Source organism: Schistocerca piceifrons, chromosome X (assembly GCF_021461385.2).
Source record: "Schistocerca piceifrons isolate TAMUIC-IGC-003096 chromosome X, iqSchPice1.1, whole genome shotgun sequence".
Taxonomy (NCBI): domain Eukaryota; kingdom Metazoa; phylum Arthropoda; class Insecta; order Orthoptera; family Acrididae; genus Schistocerca; species Schistocerca piceifrons.
Genome location: NC_060149.1, coordinates 100,985,811 through 101,005,998, shown reverse-complemented (window position 1 = coordinate 101,005,998; position 20,188 = coordinate 100,985,811). Strand labels below are relative to the sequence as shown.

Below are 20,188 nucleotides of genomic sequence, written 5' to 3'. Positions count from 1 at the left end.
CCACAGAAAGGACATTCCAAAGTTAAAAGTACAGGTGAAAACGCCAAGAAAGTGCACTATACTGTGTTGAACAGTTGTCAGTTACAGTTGTATGTATTAACCAGCTGACATCATAGACACAGCAGAAGAAAAAATATTCTGCATTTTACCCAAAGAATGATATATGAGAAAATGTTTGTGCGAAGTGGGTGCTACTTTTGTCGAATATTGACCAAAAATAAATTTATCAAGTTTGCTGGTGATGGCAGGGTAAAAGACAGAAACATAAAAGATTTTGAGTGCTAGTCATTTTACTGTAGATGATACATGGGTCCACTCTTTCATTCTCAAATTGAGACAACAATCAAAGCAGAGAGTGGCTTGGAAGTACATGACTGTACATAAAAAAAATGATGAAATGTATTTCATGTACAAAAAAAAAGAAAGAAAAAAATTGATCAGTGTTTTCTAGGATACAAAAGTGATTGTGTATTATCTTGCAGAGACTGAAACACTACCCAATCAATATTAGACAATTTTTCTGAAAAAAAACTTGATAAAAAAATTCACAAAGAAGTTCATCATGATAATTGATGCACTTGCCTTCAAAAAGACTTTGGCCATTTTATTTGAAGCACAAAGTGTTGGGAGATTCACTCCATTCTTCTTGTTTGGCACCCTCTGGCTTTCACAAGGCCCCATGTCTAAAGAAATTATTGACTGGGTAATGTTTTTAGTCCAGCGATGATGATATTGATGCCATAAATGTAAATTTTCCAGACCTTTCAGAATATCACATCAAGATTTGATCTTCTCTCTGGAAAGACACTGGACAAAGTGCACTGCACACAGTAAAGAAGATTGCATATTGGGACTAAAAAATAGTTTTTAAGTACCAAGCTAAGAAATGTTCTTCTTGCCCTCCTGTCTGCACTTTTCCTCTTGGTTCCCTTGTCTTTTATTTTATATTATAAAGTGTGTATTAAAATCTCTTTTTACCTTGTCTAATCTTTTTGTCTCTATATAATGGTTATACTCAACATTTTGATAATTTTCTTAACATATTATAGTTCTTGTCTGCTCATATAGTTTTTCCCATTTGCTGGATGTAACAGTTACCTCACCAACCTGCCCCTTTTGGTAAACGTATTCCTTATGCCTCTTTCCTTGTCTAGTCTTTCTGGAACCTCATCATTCGACATTTTATCTGACTAATAATTGTTTTAACATTCTGGTGTAGCACCACATTCCAAATTCCTGGTTAGCAGTGAAATGTTCTTCCTCTTCCACCAAGTTAGGTGATTCAGTGGCTAAACCAATGATCTTACATTCAAAAGGAGAGAGTTTGAAATCTGTGTCCAATTGATCAGAACTTGTGCTCTTTTTCTGATAACCTCATTGGCAACATGACTTTAAATCATAATTGTCCTTTTTTCCTGTTACCTTTGTTTTCCTACATAGCTTCTTTCACAAACAAGTATTAAGGTGCAAACTACAATCTTGCTTTTACATCCATCGCAACACAAACTTATCTTCCATAGTCTTCCACAATATTTCTCTTTAGGTTTCAGTGGATGTTTTAGTTTATCATCTACGTATTTTTTATCTGAATGTTAAATAACTTGTTCCACATTTTTACAATTAATCGTGTAAATAGTGAATGGAACATAAAACTAAATAGGTAACTATCCAAACAATCCTAGATTCAAAACTTCTTATTCCATTTTATATCACTGAAGGCTAGCTCTGGACACACAAATTTTATGGAGATACCCGATTTTTTCCCCCTCTGTATGTCACTAAATATAAAATCCTAATTGCTTCTCTTTTAGCGTTACTTATCCAGAAATCAAACTGATCTTTGTGCAGTACCTCTTCAATTTTGTTTTTATTCATTTTTATTCAATGTAATAGACACACAAAATCACTTTGAAACTGTGTGGCAAAAGGGAATCATATTTCCTTTATGTTCTTGACAACATGTCTGTTATCTCCCCCCCACCTCCCCATTGTAATTTAACAGGCATATTACCGAGCGAGGTGGCGCAGTGGTTAGCACACTGGACTCGCATTCCGGAGGACGACGGTTCAATCCCGTCTCCAACCATCCTGATTTAGGTTTTCTATGATTTCCCTAAATCGTTTCAGGCAAATGCCAGGATGGTTCCTTTGAAAGGGCATGGACGATTTCCTTCCCAATCCTTCCCTAACCTGAGCTTGCGCTCCGTCTCTAATGACCTCGTTGTCGACGGGACATTAAACACTAACTACCTACCATTTAACAGGCATATTAAAAGAAAACATTGAAATTGGTGCGAAATTAAATGAAATTCTTGCAGTCTGTGTTAAGTTGGATAATTTCTATCTACATCTGCATAGATACTCCACAAGCCACCATATGGTGCATGGCGAAGGGTACCTTTCTATAATCAAAGTGTGTCATTGGTAAATTAAATTGAGAACATTTGCTGTCATATGTTGCCTTAGTTAATTTTAATGACAGTGTGACTTCTCATTAAAAAACTTTTTTTCATTGGTGACAAGTTTCTCACAGTTATGAATGAGATGCGATCTGTGATTTGTAAATTTACGTTTCATAAATGATATAAAAGACGAAAACCTTTTTTTTTTTAGTCTATATGAATAAAGATAGTCGTTATTATGATATTCAAGAAATAAATGGTATATTTTGTGGTTATCATTTCTTTACTTCCTTGAAGGTTGTGGCTCCAACATTGCACAGTCCAGCGTGTCAGGAACAGCTGGTTGCTGCAGTGCGTGAGGTGGCACGTGCTGTAGAGGGTCTTGTTGCAGTATGTAATGACAGCTGTTCTGATGAACACTTGTTACGAGAATTGACTCATGCTGCATCAGAAGTTACTCGCACACTGAACGATCTTCTGCATCACATCAAGTCAGTATCAATGATATTATACATTTTGCCTACATAAGATATGAAATTGTCTCGTAAACAAATACTGAAATTAGTTGTGCTCCAAGTTCAGTTTTTGAAAGGTACAGTAGCAAGGCAAATTTGAATAGTGAGCATGTAACCTGATGAAGAGAAACGTGTGCAAGCCTTTGCATTCATTTCCTGTTTATGTCCTGAATGCTAGGCTAAGTTACCTATGAACCAAGTGCTCTCTTTGACTGTCTGGGAATCCGTGAATCATGGGTTGGATCTGTAGGGCACTGTTGCAGCACTTCAGGTCAGAAGTGAGGTACTCTGCCAGTTTCTTTGAAACCCCAATCTGGAAACAAGGAATTTTACGTTTCTTCAGACCTTCAACCATGAAGTACCACACATTTCTCAATTTATCAGGTGGAAACTGCCATGTGACTTCACATTAAATTGTAGAGCTCTTTAGAATTTTCAAGAAAATTTGGACTATGTATAGCTTTTTTTAAGAAATACCATCATCTACAGCAGCATGTTATTAAACCACACACATTCAAAGGAGAAAAATGTATATATGTGAGTGTTTTGAGAAAGGATACAGCCATATTTAAGTAATGTATATGTGAAAAAAATATAGCTAAATTTGAATATTTCATACTGTTATCAATGAAAGCAACAAATAATTATTAGAATCTGGCAGTTTCAGAAACGTTCTCATTTTAGCAAAAATGCCCCCACATGTGGTGAGTTTTTTATTATTAAGTGTTTTGAATCACAGAAATGAAGATGCGAAAGTTTATTCACGCCATCATGCATACATTGTCTGACGTGCTGAATACAACCCATCTCGGAAATAATACTACTAAATCACCAAATGTGCCATTAGTTAAAGTTGTTAAATATTTGGTCACTTCTTAATATACATTCATAACTGGAGTAGTAAAAGAATTTATTATCTACACCATTAGAGGCTTCAAAAGCTGGTCCGTTCCCTGTGAAACTGGTAAACGTATCCTCATACAAATGATGTTACCAATATCACATGTGTTAAATAAGAACTTCTTAGATGATGATACCATAAAGTCCTTCTCATGTAACAACAGTGTGTATGTTTGGTAATAAGACAGTCTTGAATCAGATTAACGTACTATTTTATGGGTACAAAATATCCTACGATCTGTCTGAAAATGTTAACACTATCTGTTAAACAGTTGTAGCATTTTCTTTGGTAGATAATATCTACATCTACATACGTACTCCACAAGCCACCATATAGTGTGTCTGGCAGAGGGTAACTTTCCTGTTCCACTCACAGATAGAGTGAGCAGTAAAATAACTGTCTGTGTGCCTCCCTACAAGCCCAGATTTCTCTTACTGTGTCGTAACAATCATTATGCGAAATGTATGTTGGTGACAGTAGAATCATTCTGCAGTTAGCTTCAAATGCCGGTCCTCTAAATTTTTCCAATAGTTTTTCAAAAAGAATGTCATCTTCACCCCAGGGACTCCCATTTTAGTTCATGGGGCATCTCCATAACACTTGTCATGTGCACCTTTTTCCAATCACTCGTACTTTGTCCTAGGCTGAGAGATTTCTGATAAATGCAAACTAAAAAATGGGGCCAGTGCTGTAGAATGCTCTGGTACACAAGTAATTTTGCATCAAAAATTGCATAATTTGGATAATTTCTTGAGTAATTGGGAAACCATAATTGCATTTTTCTCACATGTACTGAACATCCTTGAACTCCGTTTCATCTTGATTTGGTCCCTTGAAAGCTTGGTGTGTAGAATTGTTGCACTTATAATTTATTCTTCATCTTAGTTCACCTACAAACATTTGTTCTGTGGCGTCAAATCATCTTCTTGCTGCATAATTGTTTGTGGCCTCTGTGTCGTAAATAACCATTAACTTATAATTAGTTTCGTATTGCCTGCTTGAACCAGTTGTGATCTCCTAAATTTAAATTTCTCAACAGACTCATAGCTGTGATTGACATCCATTATCAATCACAATAATTTACATTTCTTACAGCATTAAGCAAACTGAATAACAGTATGTTATCCTCTCAGCTCCTTAATGCTGAATCGGCAAAAACTGGATCACCTTGGGGAAACAGTACGCTTCATCATTCGTTGTCAACTTTGCAACTCAACAATGTTGTCGAGCAGTAGCTGCTGTAGTTGAACCTCATGTTTCCTTTATTATGGTCTATTTCGGGTGCACTTAGTCTTCATTCCCATTCGTTTCATTTACTCATTTTATGGAGGAGTGTGGATGTTTGAGAGTGTAACAGGAATTCCCATCCAATCATTTGGTTTTGATTTTTTTCTGTTTTACATCTTTATTGTTAATAGCATGGGGGAGAGGGGGGGCATTATAGTCACAACTGCAAATTTATTTGGAGGAAAATTGGGGAACAGTTCTAGTGTTCACTTCACAGCCAGGTGAAACCTCCATAAAATCTTGGTGAGAACTAGATAACTGCAAGATCTGTCTGCTCAAATGATCTTCATATCAGGTCTGATGAGTGAGTCTCTCTCTCTCTCTCTCTCTCTCTCTCTCTCTCTCTCTCTCTCTCTCTCTCTCTGTGTGTCTGACTAAAATCCCAAAGCTTTGGGGCTCAGCATCCAGTTAGTTCTTGGATTTTGTTCTCCCATTTAATGCTTTTTCATGTCTGCCAACTTTCCTTGTTGGGCCTACAGGAAAGCACTGAATTGGAGAAGGAAGCTTGTTTGGGAAAATGAAGACAGCTGTTTGTTTAGAAATAACGACAGTGTTTTAGATCTAGTAAGAATATTGGAATCTCTCAAACAATTAGATAAAACTTTTGACATGTAATTAATTATGTATTGTGTAAATTTTATTTCATTCATATCCATAAATATTGCTGAATATTTTGATTGGATGTTACACAGGCTTAGCAGCCGGGAGAAGGCCCATGAAAGTGTACAGGAAGGAGCGGTTGAAACAATCCTGGTGGCAACAGATAAATTATTTGCATCATCTGGAGATGCTGGAGAGATGGTGAGACAGGCTAGAATATTGGGGCAAGCAACTGCTCACCTTATACAAGCAATAAAGGTATGACAGTAAATTTAAATTGCTTTGTGGCTAGTATAATATTTTTCATTATTCTCAGCACAAATGACCAAGGAACTGATAATATTGACAAAGTAGATGAGAGTGTTTAGTAAACAATCTTTGTAGTCTCTTCTCAGTAAGTGAAAAAATCCTTACCTTTTAAGATAGGTAGATGATTGTTGAATATTACTTTCCTCAGTTTGGAGTATGCAATATTTTTATTACTCTGTCTGTTCTAGGGAGAGGCGGAAAAGCAGCCAGATTCAGAACTACAAAGACGATTGTTGGCTGCAGCAAAAACATTAGCTGATGCAACTGCACGGATGGTTGAAGCTGCCAGACTGTGTGCATCCAGTCCCCAAGATGCTGGTGCTCAGGATGAATTACGCAGAGCTGCAGAAGAATTGCGTACTGCTACAGCAGCTGCTGCCACACCTGCATTGCGTCGAAAAATTGTATCTCGCCTAGAGGTTAGTGGCAGTTACAGTTACAAAATATTATAAATTTGTTAATGATTAGTCCACGTTGGGTGGAAAAAGGACAGTGTCTGAGAGAGGGCAGACTACCACTCACATTTAAATAGGTGTAACCAAATGGTAGAAAGTAAATAAACTGAGTGCAAAATGCCAAGTGCAGTGAAGGAAGAGGTGCCAATGGAGTATAAGGTGCAATAAACAATAAACAAGGAGAAGGCATGAACATCTGAAACCGACAAGAAGTTTTTTAACAGGAGCAGGAAAGAAAGAGATGTTTAAGAAGTAGGGGCAGAGGATTGGAAAGGAAGCAGAGGGTCATGGACGATAGTTTCAAGTGCTTGTCTCTGTACTCCTTAGCAGAGAAAGCTGTAAATAGTATTTTAATGTACATTTTTGTTTAATTTGGGTTGTCTTTGCCTGACAGCATTTGAAAAAGAAATGACATATTCAGTTGTGAAGAGTTAAATATATAACATAAACTGCAATTATTATGACAATGAGAACTTTTATATGGACCTGAAATAATGTTTTTGACTTCCTGTGCTCCGAATAACGTTAACTTGAAAGACTATTTTTCATTCCTCTCATTTTCTTTATGTATGTCAGCATTTCATGTTAGTAATGGCCTGCCTACTTCATTAACACCTCTTCTAAATATTACATACCACAAAACAAGTATCTTTGTAGATATTCATGAGAATTTCAATGAAATTGAGGACTGCATACTTTTACACAAGACTGGGCTTGAGAGCAGTTGCAGTAATATTATGCTGCTCATGTGAAATATATCATAGTACTGACTATTTTTGTTAAAGTATTCACACAGAGGGAATGAGTAGCAAGTGTAGGTAATTATGTTCCCTGAGAACATTATTGTTTCCTTATTTTTTCAGATTTGGAATTTTATTAGTTTAAAGATCAAATTTGTGCTAGAGATTCTAAAATATGCACTCCACAAACTACTGCTGTTTGAAGTACTTCAGCTAAAGATGACTGAAACACTTGATCACTTACATGCAGTCACCAGAATTTTTTCTGCTGCTCCATTTCATGTGTTTTCTCCTGACTGCTAAGTTTATGTAACAACCAAAATATATTACAACAAAAATTCATGAATCAACAAAAGTTTCAGAAAATATAATTAACTGTAGGTGAAAGGCTAGTATAATATTTGAACAGATTTCGGGTTTGTAACTTAATCTAGAACACTGGACATTGTATCAAATCATGCACAGTTTAAACAATATGTGATTTTTTACAAATCAGAATATGTTATACTAGTGCTTACAAGCTGTGCCAATCTCCTAGCTATCTTTAACTGTTGCTGCAAGGTAGTAAACAGGTACTTTTAAATGTCACAGAAATTCTACTATTTTCATATGTTAAAGACTAACCTTTCTTCAGTCTTATTTACTGACATGTATTTGTAAATATTAGCAAAGAACATTGTCAAGCTTATTATAATTGATGTCTTGATAGCGGCAGCACAGCATTTGTTGTTTAGAGTATATAAATGACTGTCAGTTATTTCTGTCTAACAGTGTCACCATCCCATATGTTTTGAGTCTCAGATATTCTTTCTTTTGCATTTAACATATAGAATATGTTCCCATGTTAACAGGCAGCAGCAAAGCAAGCAGCAAGTACTGCAACACAATGTATAGCTGCTGCTCAGGGAGCATCCTACCACAACACTAGTAAGCCTGCTCAAGAGGAACTTATGATGGATTGCAAGGCTATGGCTGACCATATCCCAGCTCTTGTTGAGGGTGTCAAGGGAACCCTGTCAAATCCTGATAATCCAACTGCTCAACTTAACCTCATTGATGCATCAGAACAGTTTCTTCAAGTAAGCTATTAAAATTACTATATAGAACAAATTTTGTTAGGACAGCATCATAAGAAGAAGAAAGAGGAAAAACATGGTTTGTGCAGAAATATAAAAATCACGGGGAGGAAAATGTACATATTGTTTGTGGAGTATTGGCATCAAAAAGATCACATTATCTAGCAATTACCAAATAAGAAGGAGATACATGCAAAAGTTATAAATTAAAATTGCAAGCAATGAGTTCTTGGTGCTTGAACATTATTCCCAAAGAAACAGAATAATAAAAACTCCACGTAAAATTACTGCCAACTGTTTTGCAGCACCATTTCACTTCATGCACAAAATATTACTGGTGTAAATTTTTTGTAATTTGTATTTTTAGTTGAAATCCAGCAATTTGGAGCTAACAATGTACAATCATGGTTCTCATTTATGTTCATAGTTCTGCAGAGTCTCTCTTTAATTTTTGTGTCTGTTCAATGGTAACTTTATCTGTTTAGTGTGAAATTGTGCGATATGTGTAACATTAACTTAGTTACAAGATAATTAAGTTGCCTTAAGAGTATCTTAAAAATTGGTGTCATATAAGTTTCTTTAGAACTGGACACACACAAACTAGGATTAAAATAACTTACAACACAGATGTTATGTTTTCACAGCCAGGTGCACGTGCAGTGCAGAGTGCAAGAACAGTATTACCAACAGTAACAGACCAAGCAAGTGCAAGGCAGTTATCAACAGCATCTAATCAGCTTGGTGCAGCACTGGCTGATCTCCGCTCTGCTGTAGGTCGTGCACGTGAGGCTTGTGGAGTTCTTGAACTGGAATCAGCTGCAGAGGTCATTCGTAACCTTAAAATGGAACTTCAGGCTTTCCAGAGAGCAACTGAACTTCGCCCTTTACCAGGAGAAACGGTGAGCTTCCCATGTGAAGTACAGTATACGAAAGTGCATAAGCATTTATGTACAATCTGTGGCTGTAGTATCAAGAATTGATTAAAGTGTACTGATAACACATCCAGAACCACTTTAAAAATAGTTGAAAATATTATATTTTTTAAGCTTGCTTGTAAATAGGTCATTACGCTCCTCCTAAGTGATCTTCTCATCTTTTTTATCTCCCCTTTCCAGTACCACAAGATTAGTCAAAAGGTGGAGATTAAGTATCTACTTATTTAATGTAAATGCTGAAGTGATTGTTGTTCCATAGTCTGATATAGTGATACTTTCTGTTTGTGATCCCTTAGCTGTTGTTATAGGTTACCAGTGAATCTGCACATGACTTATGTGTTACAGTTGTGTATTGTAGTTTACAGTAATGTCGTTTTTACAATACGTGATACTGAGATACACCATTTATTCATAGGCTGAATCTGCGAGCCTTCATCTGGGTGCAACATCAAAAAGTGTTGCAGCAAATATGTCACAGCTTGTCACTGCAGCCGTGCAAGGCAATGAAAATTATACTGGTATAGCAGCCCGAAACACATCCAATTCTCTGAGAGACCTTACTGTGGCTGTGCGAGGTGTTGCTGCAACTACCTCAAACAAAGAAACCAAAGCAAAGTATGTCTTTATCATATACATTTTTATATAATTTGTGTCAATACCAGAACTTATTGTAATCAGTGTGAATAGCATAATCCCAAGTCAGATGCTACAGTTTACAACAACCCAGTTTAGCCATTTTTGTTTAGGTTGTTGTTTTGTGCCACATCTTTGTGTTTTAGTGCTGGATTCTGTTTTTTGTAAAGAACAGAGGTAATTACTTTTCTGAGTTAAATGTCTAAATTGGCATATCAGTGGGACATTGTGACTTGAGTCATATCTCACAGTGATCTGAATTCTCTCTTTTTAGTGATCAACTTTGTATGCCATCCAAACTAGTAACTGGAAATTTATCTTTGGGTTTTCTGTATTGTAGAAAAAGTGAGGTCTTATATGTGCCATCACTACTATGTTCTTGAGGATATAAAGGGAATGACTAGCTCTTTTTTTATTATTTGCATATTATTCCTATTGAGGGTTGTTAGGGGTAAAAATTTCATGAAATATCATTGGATCTTGATGTGACAAGAACTCAGAGCAGCATTTATTCACGGAACTCATTTCTTCTTTTCTATCACAATAACAACATTGCCACCTGTATGTCATTAAAAACACACATTTTTATCTGTCAAAAGGAAATACTGAGAAGAAGATAGGTTGATATTGCTAATGAAAATAAGTATTTGATGCATCTGACATTACAGCATTTGGTATTGTAACAGCTAACTAAACAACCTTAGTTTAAGAAATGTAAATATTAGCGTAGTTTAAAGCATAAACTTAAAATTAATTGAAGCATACATTGTAGTTCATTACTTGAAATTCCTAATTATGTAATGTTGTCATCACTTTATGCTTTGTCTTGTAGTTGCCACAACTTCAGAGTAACTACTCATGTAACAGTTTATTCAAATGAAGGTTATGTTTGAGAATAATGTGATACAGTTTTCAGAATTTTAACATCACTTTTATTTTCAGAATAATTGATAATGCCGAGGAAGTAATGGATCACTCACTTGAACTAATTGAACAGGCAAGATATGTGCTGAAGAATTTAGATCAACCGGATAATACACAGAAGCTCAGTAGAGTTGTCAAAGAAGTTTCTCAGGTATTACACTGTGTGTATAATTTGTAATGACGAACTTAAAGTATATTGTGAAGTGTTTACTTATTGGGGGACAGTTTGATTTGTAGTATAATATTCCCTGTTTTGGTAATTTATATAGAACTGGTGATTGGTAAAACTATCTTATCTGTAAGTTTTAAAGTATAATTAAAAGCAGCTTCTTAATAATTTCTTAAACTGCATAGTCCAGCAGTAACTTTTTTCTGGTTGGTAAATCAGCAGCTCAGTTACTGCCCATTTTAAATAATGTTTCAAGGTTCTTCTGAATGTATAGAAAGTTTAGTCAACAGAAAATTTACTAAAAGTTTTGCAAGAACAGAATACCAAAAATTTGCCATAGACTCTTACTAATTTTGCTCATGTGGTTAATGTGCTATACTCTCAAAAATATCAAGATTTAAACTTCTGTCCAGTCATACAGATTTCAATTTTCCACAGGTTCCCTAAATTGGTTTTTTCACAAGCTATTTTCTTCCCCATTTCAGGGTTGTGTACCATCTCCAATCACCCCCATTGTCAGCAAACATTAAGCTTTAATAGTCATTCCTTTACTTTTGAGCATTGGGGTACTTGTTCTTCCACAGGCACCATTTGAAGTAACCACTTCAGGTATCATTCGACTACCTTGCAATTCAGTCTGTCTGTGACAACTTGCTAGAGGTGCTGAGTTTTAGAGAAAGTTATATAATAATGAAATTCAAGAAAATCTTTTGATTATAACCTTTTCCCCAATGTAAACATACAATTTCTTAATTGTTGCAGTCGTTGAGTAAATGTGTTGGATGTCTTCCTGGGCAAAAGGATGTTGACGAAGCCATCCATTCCATAACAGATGCATCTATGATTCTGGAGAAAGGAGAGTTTCCTGTAACAAATAAATCTTATGGGTAAGAATAAATAAATACTGCCTATGTGTGCAGCTACTAGAATTATTTCTTTTTGCTTCTCCTATTTGTTATGTTTCTCAAACATGTTAAATATTACATTGTAAAAGCTATCAAAATATGCTATACTCTCAACCTGCCCTGGTTTCACACAAGTAGCACTAAGTATCTGCAGCAGGACAACTTGTTTGGTGTAACGGTCATACTTATATAGGCAAACCTTCCTCATAAATCAGTCTATTAGTGAAAACCATATCAAGTTCCCTACAGTCGTTACTGAGAATAGTCTTCAATGACAGACAGAAAAGTGTTGTGGGACAACTTGATTTATAATGCGTATAAATGCAGGTCTCATTGATAAGTAGGTACAGGTTTTTCTTCTGTTCTTTTACATGAAGGAATACAACAAACAACCAGCTACTTTTTGTGTATCTGTGTTTATGTCAAGATTTGTTTTGGGCTTTCATTCATCTTCAGTTGGTGTAATACATTTAAATCTTTGTCAGTATAATATTTTAATTGACTACAGTTTTAACACTGCAACTGCCCTGTACACAATAACGCGTCATTTAGGTACCACTTTTCCTCGAATTATTTATTTGCAATTTATTAATAGTACAGTGCACATACTTCTGTTTTGTAACTATTAGGTTCTTTTTACACTTTTATATGCATAGCAAAAACACTTTCAGGTTCACTGAAGCACTGATTTCTTACACATTCCAAAACTACTACTGGAATCAGTTACGTTTATAGACTTAATGTTATAGACTTTAAAACTTGATACACATTTTTTGTGTGATCAAAAAAATTGCTTAATATGTAAATATATATTGTAATGGTCATACAAGGTTATTATAAACATAGGTCTTTTTTAGTCATGTTAAATGACTGTGTTAGTTAAAATGACTATTAGCGATTAACATGGATGGTTATAAACCTCGGGGAATAGTGACTGACTATCATTGAAATAACAACAACTAAACTGCCCGTTAACTTGGATGAATTAATGTTTCTTCCATTCTCTCGAATTTTGTAAAAATCGTACAGTATTGGTTAAATATATTTTATGTACATAGTCTCTTGCAGTTACACAAGATCTTTTTGCATAAATGTTGGTGAGCTGGTTGGTTTTATTAGGAATTCACAAATTCTGTATATAATTATTCCTATTGCATTAAAAGTTATATAGATGACGAAATAAATGTCTGTAGTTAATATTATTAAAGTATATTCAATTGAAGTTGTTATACTAGAAAATAAACTTTGATTTTGAAGTGAGTAAATTACTATGTTTCTTCGCATGTTTCATCTTGGTATGCACATCACTTGATTGAATTACTTCTTTGATACACAGGCAACTGCAACAAGAACTAAATTCGGCAGCAGCAAATCTGAATGATGCTTCAGCAGAGGTGGTTCAGTCAGTTCATAGTCCAGCACAGCTTGCTGCTTCATCTCGGCAATTTGGGTCAGCGTTTGGTGACTTGATTGGTGTGAGCATGGAAATGGCTGGCCAAACAAAGGTAAGAAAGAAACTAATTTGAAAAGAAATATATTCAGTGAATTTTTAAAACACCAGGGGACGAAACTAATTTGAAAAGAAATATGTTCAGTGAATTTTTAAAACACTAGGGGACTGTGGTGGGCATTGTGGATAGTGTAACAGAATTAGCCTCTTTCCTCATCTTTCATGTTGATTGACATTATTTTACATAACATACACATTTTAATCTTGAAAATTACATTGTGATATGAAGATGGCATTGTCAACATTTCACTGCCCATAAAAGATAATATTCCATTGTATTAGACTTTAAAAATGTGTGTGTGTGTGTGGGGGGGGAGTAAGATGTATGACTGTCAGTGTGCTGTTTTAAAAATAGATAAAATGATAGAATAAGCGAGTGCAATGTCTATGAAACGGTACTTATCCTGTGAAAATATGTGGTTTCAATTAGTATTGCCAAACTGTGGGGGTAAGAATAGTACTAACATTTGGCAATTAGTCAATCCTTATGGCTCTTTTGGAATCTCAGAAAATGGGTGTCATTGGCTTAGTGGGTGGTACCTCCAGTATTGTCAGTCTTTAATGACAAAACATGACAAACATGGGTATTGTAATGTTGAACCATTCCTTATATGGACTGAGCTATTACTTCATTTGTAGTGATACTGCCACTGATAGCAAACCAACCACTAATTTAGAAATAGAAACAAATATCCATTTGCTTTTTATACTACCAGTTTGTAAAATGAGAATTACTTTGTATTGAATCAACAGTGCCACCATCAGACAAATAGAAACACATAATAACAATAGTGATACTGTTAGTGTCGTAAAAATGAAAGCTTATAGCCTGGTAGAGATTTAAATACTAAAACATAATTAAGGAAAATTGTTTGGCCTGAATTGCAGAGAATGTCATTAGGTTCAAGCATTTGATAAAATTGCAAATGAAAAGATTATGTATTGATTTTCATTTGTGTAATAAAATTTTGTGAAATGATTACCTGTAAATGTGAGAAAATGCTTTGACAAATTTAGAGTGAATCACAGCTTTTGGAATTGTTAGAAATATTTCATTGAACTATGCTCTGGTTAGGTTTGAGGTGAAAAATATATTTTACTTACTTTTTAGGATAAGGAAGTACAAGGTCAGATGGTGGTGTCACTGAAAAATGTGTCCATGTCATCTTCAAAACTCCTTGTCACAGCAAAAACAGTAGCAGCTGATCCAACTGCACCCAATGCTAAAAATCAGTTGACTGCAGCTGCGAGGTATGTACAAAAAACTATTAATCTGCCTAGCAACTATTTTATTTATTGTTAGTCTTCTGGTTTATTTTAAAATAACTTTGCTGTGAAACATGGTATCCTTTCTGTCTGTACCTGTAAAACATTGAAGACATTACTTTGCAATATTTAATTGATGCTGTAGGAAAGTTCTTGTAGAATGAAAATACTTTTTGATTAAAAGAGACCATACACCGAAAAGCAGAAGCATTGAGTTACCGATAGCCACTCACAAAATAAAGAAAACTTGCTAGCTTTCACAGTTATCCTTTGACAAGCTAGAGTGAAACACTTGGTCTCCTTTAATCCAAAAGTATTAACAACATTTAATTGAAATTGGTTGTGGGTTTATCAGTTAAATAACTGTGTCTCACCATCCAGCACAATCATTCAAATTGTAACCTGCTGTTTGTAAAAATTTCACCATCTGGAGGGAGTCATATTTTAAGTGTCAAACACAGGAATGACATATATGATGCTGGGGTGCTTTGAGGGTAGTACATAGACCATTTCTACGTGCACATTTGTGCAAGAGTGATCTCTGAGGAACTGCTTGAGCTTAAGTGTAAATAGCAATCCACGGAAGGTCAATTCCTTGAAGGTAACAAGTGTACACTTGAAGTCAAACAATGCTCTTCTTAAGAGACTACATTACAGTGAACTCCAATGTGGAATTTTTGTGGTGTGGGATTAGTTAAGTTATCTTACTGCCAGATAGCCACACACATTAAACAAGCTACCAGTTCAGTAATGTGGACATAGAATCACTGTTCACCTGCTAGTGTGAAAGGGAAACTCACATTAACATAACATGAATGATATATACCTTTACTGTACAACCATCTGGAATTATTCATTGACCTTAACCAACTACTGATATTACTTATTAGGCACAAGTTGTCAACAGCTGAATCTGATTTCATGAAGAGGCTCACCTGCAGTGAAGTTGCAAAAACAAGGACATGATGTTTGACAAGAAGTTTTTTTTCCATCAAAACACCTTTCAGCTTTAAAAATTTGAGTGATCATGTAAAGCAGCTTCATGATTAGCAGCAGCAGCAGTATGCATTTGATATCACCATGCTGGCCTGACATGGAGTTGCATGATATGTGGTGTCAGTGTATATAGTATACAACTCTACATGATACGCTTTGATGGTTCTTTCATTGCTCTTGCAATCCAAGAGTGTGAATGGATTAATCTTTTAATTTTACACTTCGTGGTTCCCTTACTTCATGTCATTCATACATTGACAAATCCAGAACTAGTTTTGGCCCATTGAAATGTCAAAATTGAGTGATGTGCCTATAAAGTAGATAACAGCGTACTGTGAAGGTGAAATGATGACGAAAAATGGGTGTAGAGAAAAAATGAAAGGATATTCTCTCTCTCTCTCTCTCTCTCTCTCTCTCTCTCTCTCTCTCTGTGTGTGTGTGTGTGTGTGTGTGTGTGTGTGTGTGTGTGTGTGTTTTTTTCACGCATGGTTGTTGTTCTAGATATTAGCTATGAGGTGGATAATAGTGCGTATATTTCTCTGCTACTGTATGTTATCTATCATAAAATTTCAGTAGGTGCCATTAAAGTTGTTAACATTCTTCAAAAAAAGTAAAACATTTGTAACAAACTGGCTGCCAGATACGTGCATGTCTGCAGCAGATGCAATCCAGGTCATTATTTTCTGCATCAAGAGTTTTTGAAAGTGTTGCTTTATTAACCATCTTATCACACACAGAGCAACAATGGTATCGTTATTGCACATTGCTTGTTAGCTTCAAGTAATGTTGTGTTCCTAACACAGCAACTAAATAAATATATTACTTAATTTTAACAGAACTGTGCAAATTAAATCTGTTTACCTGTTTACAGAGGAGTGACTGACAGCATTAATTACCTAATTGATGTCTGTACATCAGCTGCACCAGGGCAGAAGGAGTGTGATAATGCAATTCGAAACATACAGTCGATGCGTCCTCTTTTGGATAACCCAAGTGAACCAGTTAATGATTCTACTTACTTTGAGTGCTTGGATACTGTGATGGAGAAATCAAAGAGTCTAGGTATATTTATGATTATTCAGTTTCCATTATTTATACAGTTAACATTATTATGTGGTACTGTTGTATTATGTTAACTAAAGGAAAATGTGACTAAGTGCCGGTAACATGATACATGTTACATTGATTGCAAAATTGTTGCAGGAAATTAGAATATTGTGGTGCAGCAGTAAATACCACCAAATGGTTCAAAATTTTGTTCTCTGACAGGAAACAAAGGATGTTATTAGGAAATAGATGTATGTTACGCTATAAGGCATCATCCAACGGGGAACATGTATGTGGTATCCCTCAAGGTTCCATCTTAGGGCCCATACTTTTTCTTGTGTGTACTAATGACCTTTTGTTTGTAACATTACCCGATGCCAAGTTTGTTTTGTATGCAGATGACACAAATAGCAAATCAAGTATAATCTTAGAAAGATTGATTAATGAAATTTTGATGGAGATTAAGAAATGGTTCCTAGCCAATTTTTTGTCATAAAACTTTGTAAAAGCACACTGCATGCAGTTTAGAATTTACAAGAGGTTTCCCACTGAGAATATGCCTAAAATGTAATGACAGACAGATAGAAGAAATTCTTGGGGTTACAGCTTGGTAATAAATTCAGTTGGGAGGAGCATACCACAGAACTGCTGAAGTGTGAAGTGCCTAAACTAGGGCTTCCCAACCTTTTCAGCTGGCAGACCCCCTCTTCAGTCGAAAATCCATGGCGGACCCCTAGTCAGTCAAGAGCACAATAACTTCAAATTTCAGAGCGAAACCCATGGGAACTGAAAGCTTCTTAATGCAGGTGCCATGTTCCCAATGACCCCCCCACCCCCCGCCGAAGTATCAATAGTTTTTGGTTTAGAGATGAATGAAAACAACTTGAAATTAACGATCAAATTTGAATTCCCACTGTATCCTGACACTTACTAGTTGATTTACTCACTTTGTTCAACACACTATAGCCTGATTAAAGTTACTTGGTAATTGAAATTTCACACGATGGAGCTGTCTTCCTCCAAGAGCAATCGTCACGTCCAAACTGTTCACTGTTGACAAGCTGCCGCTTATGGTCTGTTCACTTCCACTATTTGGCTACTGTTGTGTAAGGAGCATCCATATTTCATAACAGTCGTGTGTGTGTGTGTGTGTGTGTGTGTGTGTGTGTGTGTGTGTGTGTGTGTGTGTGTGGTTTTTCGTGAAATCCGAAGAAAGATGTTCAAATGTATGTAAAGTCTTCCTTTGGTCGTCCTCCCTCCTCATTCATTTCAACTGGAAACTTCCCTTGTTGTGAAGGTGATGGAGAAACTGTACCCTTCTTCAATGATCCTGACTTCAGCCACCGATCCATGTTAGAAGAAATAAACTGGTCAAAAATCGATTTATGAAATAGGCATTGCACTGACAAGGCAAGTTTAACATTTAATGATGCCTGGGGCCGCATACGTGCCAGCGAGCGCTGTGATTGGTCGACAAAGCTCGCTCCGCGCATGCGTAAAACGTTACAGTGCATCTAGCGCTGAGAGCCGGCGCACAAACGGCCCCCGTATTGTTGCTAACAGTTGATCACAGGAGCTGCATTCTCCGGCACTAAACTGTGTATACGTTCCCACTTAGGAACCGCAAAGGCTGCTTGGGGATACGACCTGAAGTAAAAGTACATGTTTTTCACACGAAAAAAAGGTGATGAATTTGATGAACACATTTTTATTCAATAATTTTACTCTTTATTTTACACGATTTGGTGAAAGGTGGCCGCGGACCCCCTAGAAAGAGCCGGCGGACCCCTAAGGGGTCTGCGGACCACAGGTTGGGAAGCCCTGGCCTAAACGAATCTCTATTTGGAATTCAAATGCTATCAGACGTGAAAAAAAAAAAAAAAACCTTCATACTATGCTTATTTTCATTCCATCTGACTGTATGGCATTATTTTTTGGGGTAACTCAAAAAGCCTAGCTAAAGTTTTCTGGGTCCAAAAATATGTAATAAGAATTATGTGTGGTGTGAACGCGAGAACAAACTGCAGAGGTCTGTTAAGGGAACTAGGGATAGAAATGACTGCTTCCCAATGTATTTGTTCCTTAATGAAATCCATCATTAAAAGTATGCCTATTTTTCACATCAACAGCCCAGTTCATGGAATCAATACTAGAAACCAGAAAAGATTTGAAATCGGTTACTTTAATCGAGAAAGATTCCCATTATTCAGGTACCAACTCCTCCTACGCTACTGATGACTTTCTTAGAAGAAACAACTGATGTGTAAATGTTACTATTAATATCAAATAATGCGATTATCAGTACAACCTGACTTCTGTATACATTCAGTGCAGTAATGCAGTCACTGTAAATAAGTGTTGTAAAATGATAGTTCTGTTTGATGATGCATAGCTACAATAGCCTGAAAATTATATGACAACCTCATATTGAATGATGGGGCACTTTTTTCATGAAAATTTATTTGTAATGTTTTGAATGAAAAAAATGTGTAAGATTTTTCTTTTTACATCTGTGAGGACCATTTCATTTAGCAAATTTGTTTTTCTTTGAAAGTATTTATAGTGCGTTTTTGTTTTTATGGTGTGTTGGGCATTCTTGAGGATCCCCTCACTATGAATCTGTTGGAACGAAAAGTACATCTCATCTGATCTAATTAATTTATCTTAAGTCCCAAAGTGGAAACTGTAATTAGGACGAAATCCTGATATGGTCATCTTGTTTTATGCATTTGATTTTGTATATTTATAAATTCTTTCTAAGTCACATTATGGGGCTATCAGGATAGTTTCTGCCATCAGGTTTTATTTATCTCATCTATGCCCTATCTCAAGTGATCTGACAATGTGAAGTTAATCCAGACATGCAATTTTCGGGATTTGAATAAGTGCGATATATGATGCAGATAGTGGAACTGAATTTTGTTGTGGCTTCACGGATGCCTTTTAGATTTATCAGTTGAGAAAACTCTCTTGAAATCTTAAGATAAATGACTTGAGTAGTCTCCTAAACCAAAACTGCATTACATCAATTTTAGTACATTTTTGGTTATTTCCTGAAACCTATGGCTAACACCTTTTTTAATGAACTTTTAGTGTTCTTTTCGTTACCAATGGCCGTCCGTGATTAAAAATTTTCGAAGAGATAGACTGAATCTTACTGGTGTAACTATACAATCTCTGTTGTATATATGTACATATTGTTGATGTTAAATGAGAACCTTTTTTCCATGAAGGGGATGGAATGACAGGAATAGCAAATCATGCAAAGGAGTCTCAGCACGAGCAATTTGGTGAGTCAGTAAAGAGTGTGTCAAGCTCGATTTGTGGCCTGGTAGAAGCAGCAGCACAAGCAGCATATTTGGTTGGAGTCTCAGATCCATCAAGTGTGGCAGGGCGACCTGGTCTTGTGGATCAGGCACAATTTGCTCGAGCAGCACAAGCTATACAGTCAGCATGTGCTTCTCTCACCAACCCTGCTACCAACCAGCAGCAGGTAAGTCCATACTTTCACATTGCTC

General features: G+C 35.9%; 1 protein-coding gene across 3 annotated transcripts in view; it reads left to right on the top strand.

Moving 5' to 3' along the window:
• LOC124722634 (talin-1) overlaps positions 1 to 20,188 on the top strand; it is a 284,201-nt gene that overhangs the window by 185,217 nt on the left and 78,796 nt on the right. For all 3 annotated transcript variants that reach the window (XM_047247780.1, XM_047247781.1, XM_047247782.1), the window contains exons 17-28: positions 2,700 to 2,893; positions 5,798 to 5,963; positions 6,203 to 6,433; positions 8,061 to 8,288; positions 8,930 to 9,184; positions 9,636 to 9,835; positions 10,796 to 10,928; positions 11,709 to 11,833; positions 13,188 to 13,356; positions 14,473 to 14,612; positions 16,495 to 16,685; positions 19,904 to 20,163. In XM_047247780.1, coding sequence (XP_047103736.1) covers positions 2,700 to 2,893; positions 5,798 to 5,963; positions 6,203 to 6,433; positions 8,061 to 8,288; positions 8,930 to 9,184; positions 9,636 to 9,835; positions 10,796 to 10,928; positions 11,709 to 11,833; positions 13,188 to 13,356; positions 14,473 to 14,612; positions 16,495 to 16,685; positions 19,904 to 20,163 — 2,292 coding nt within the window. The remainder of the gene's footprint in view (positions 1 to 2,699; positions 2,894 to 5,797; positions 5,964 to 6,202; positions 6,434 to 8,060; positions 8,289 to 8,929; positions 9,185 to 9,635; positions 9,836 to 10,795; positions 10,929 to 11,708; positions 11,834 to 13,187; positions 13,357 to 14,472; positions 14,613 to 16,494; positions 16,686 to 19,903; positions 20,164 to 20,188) is intronic.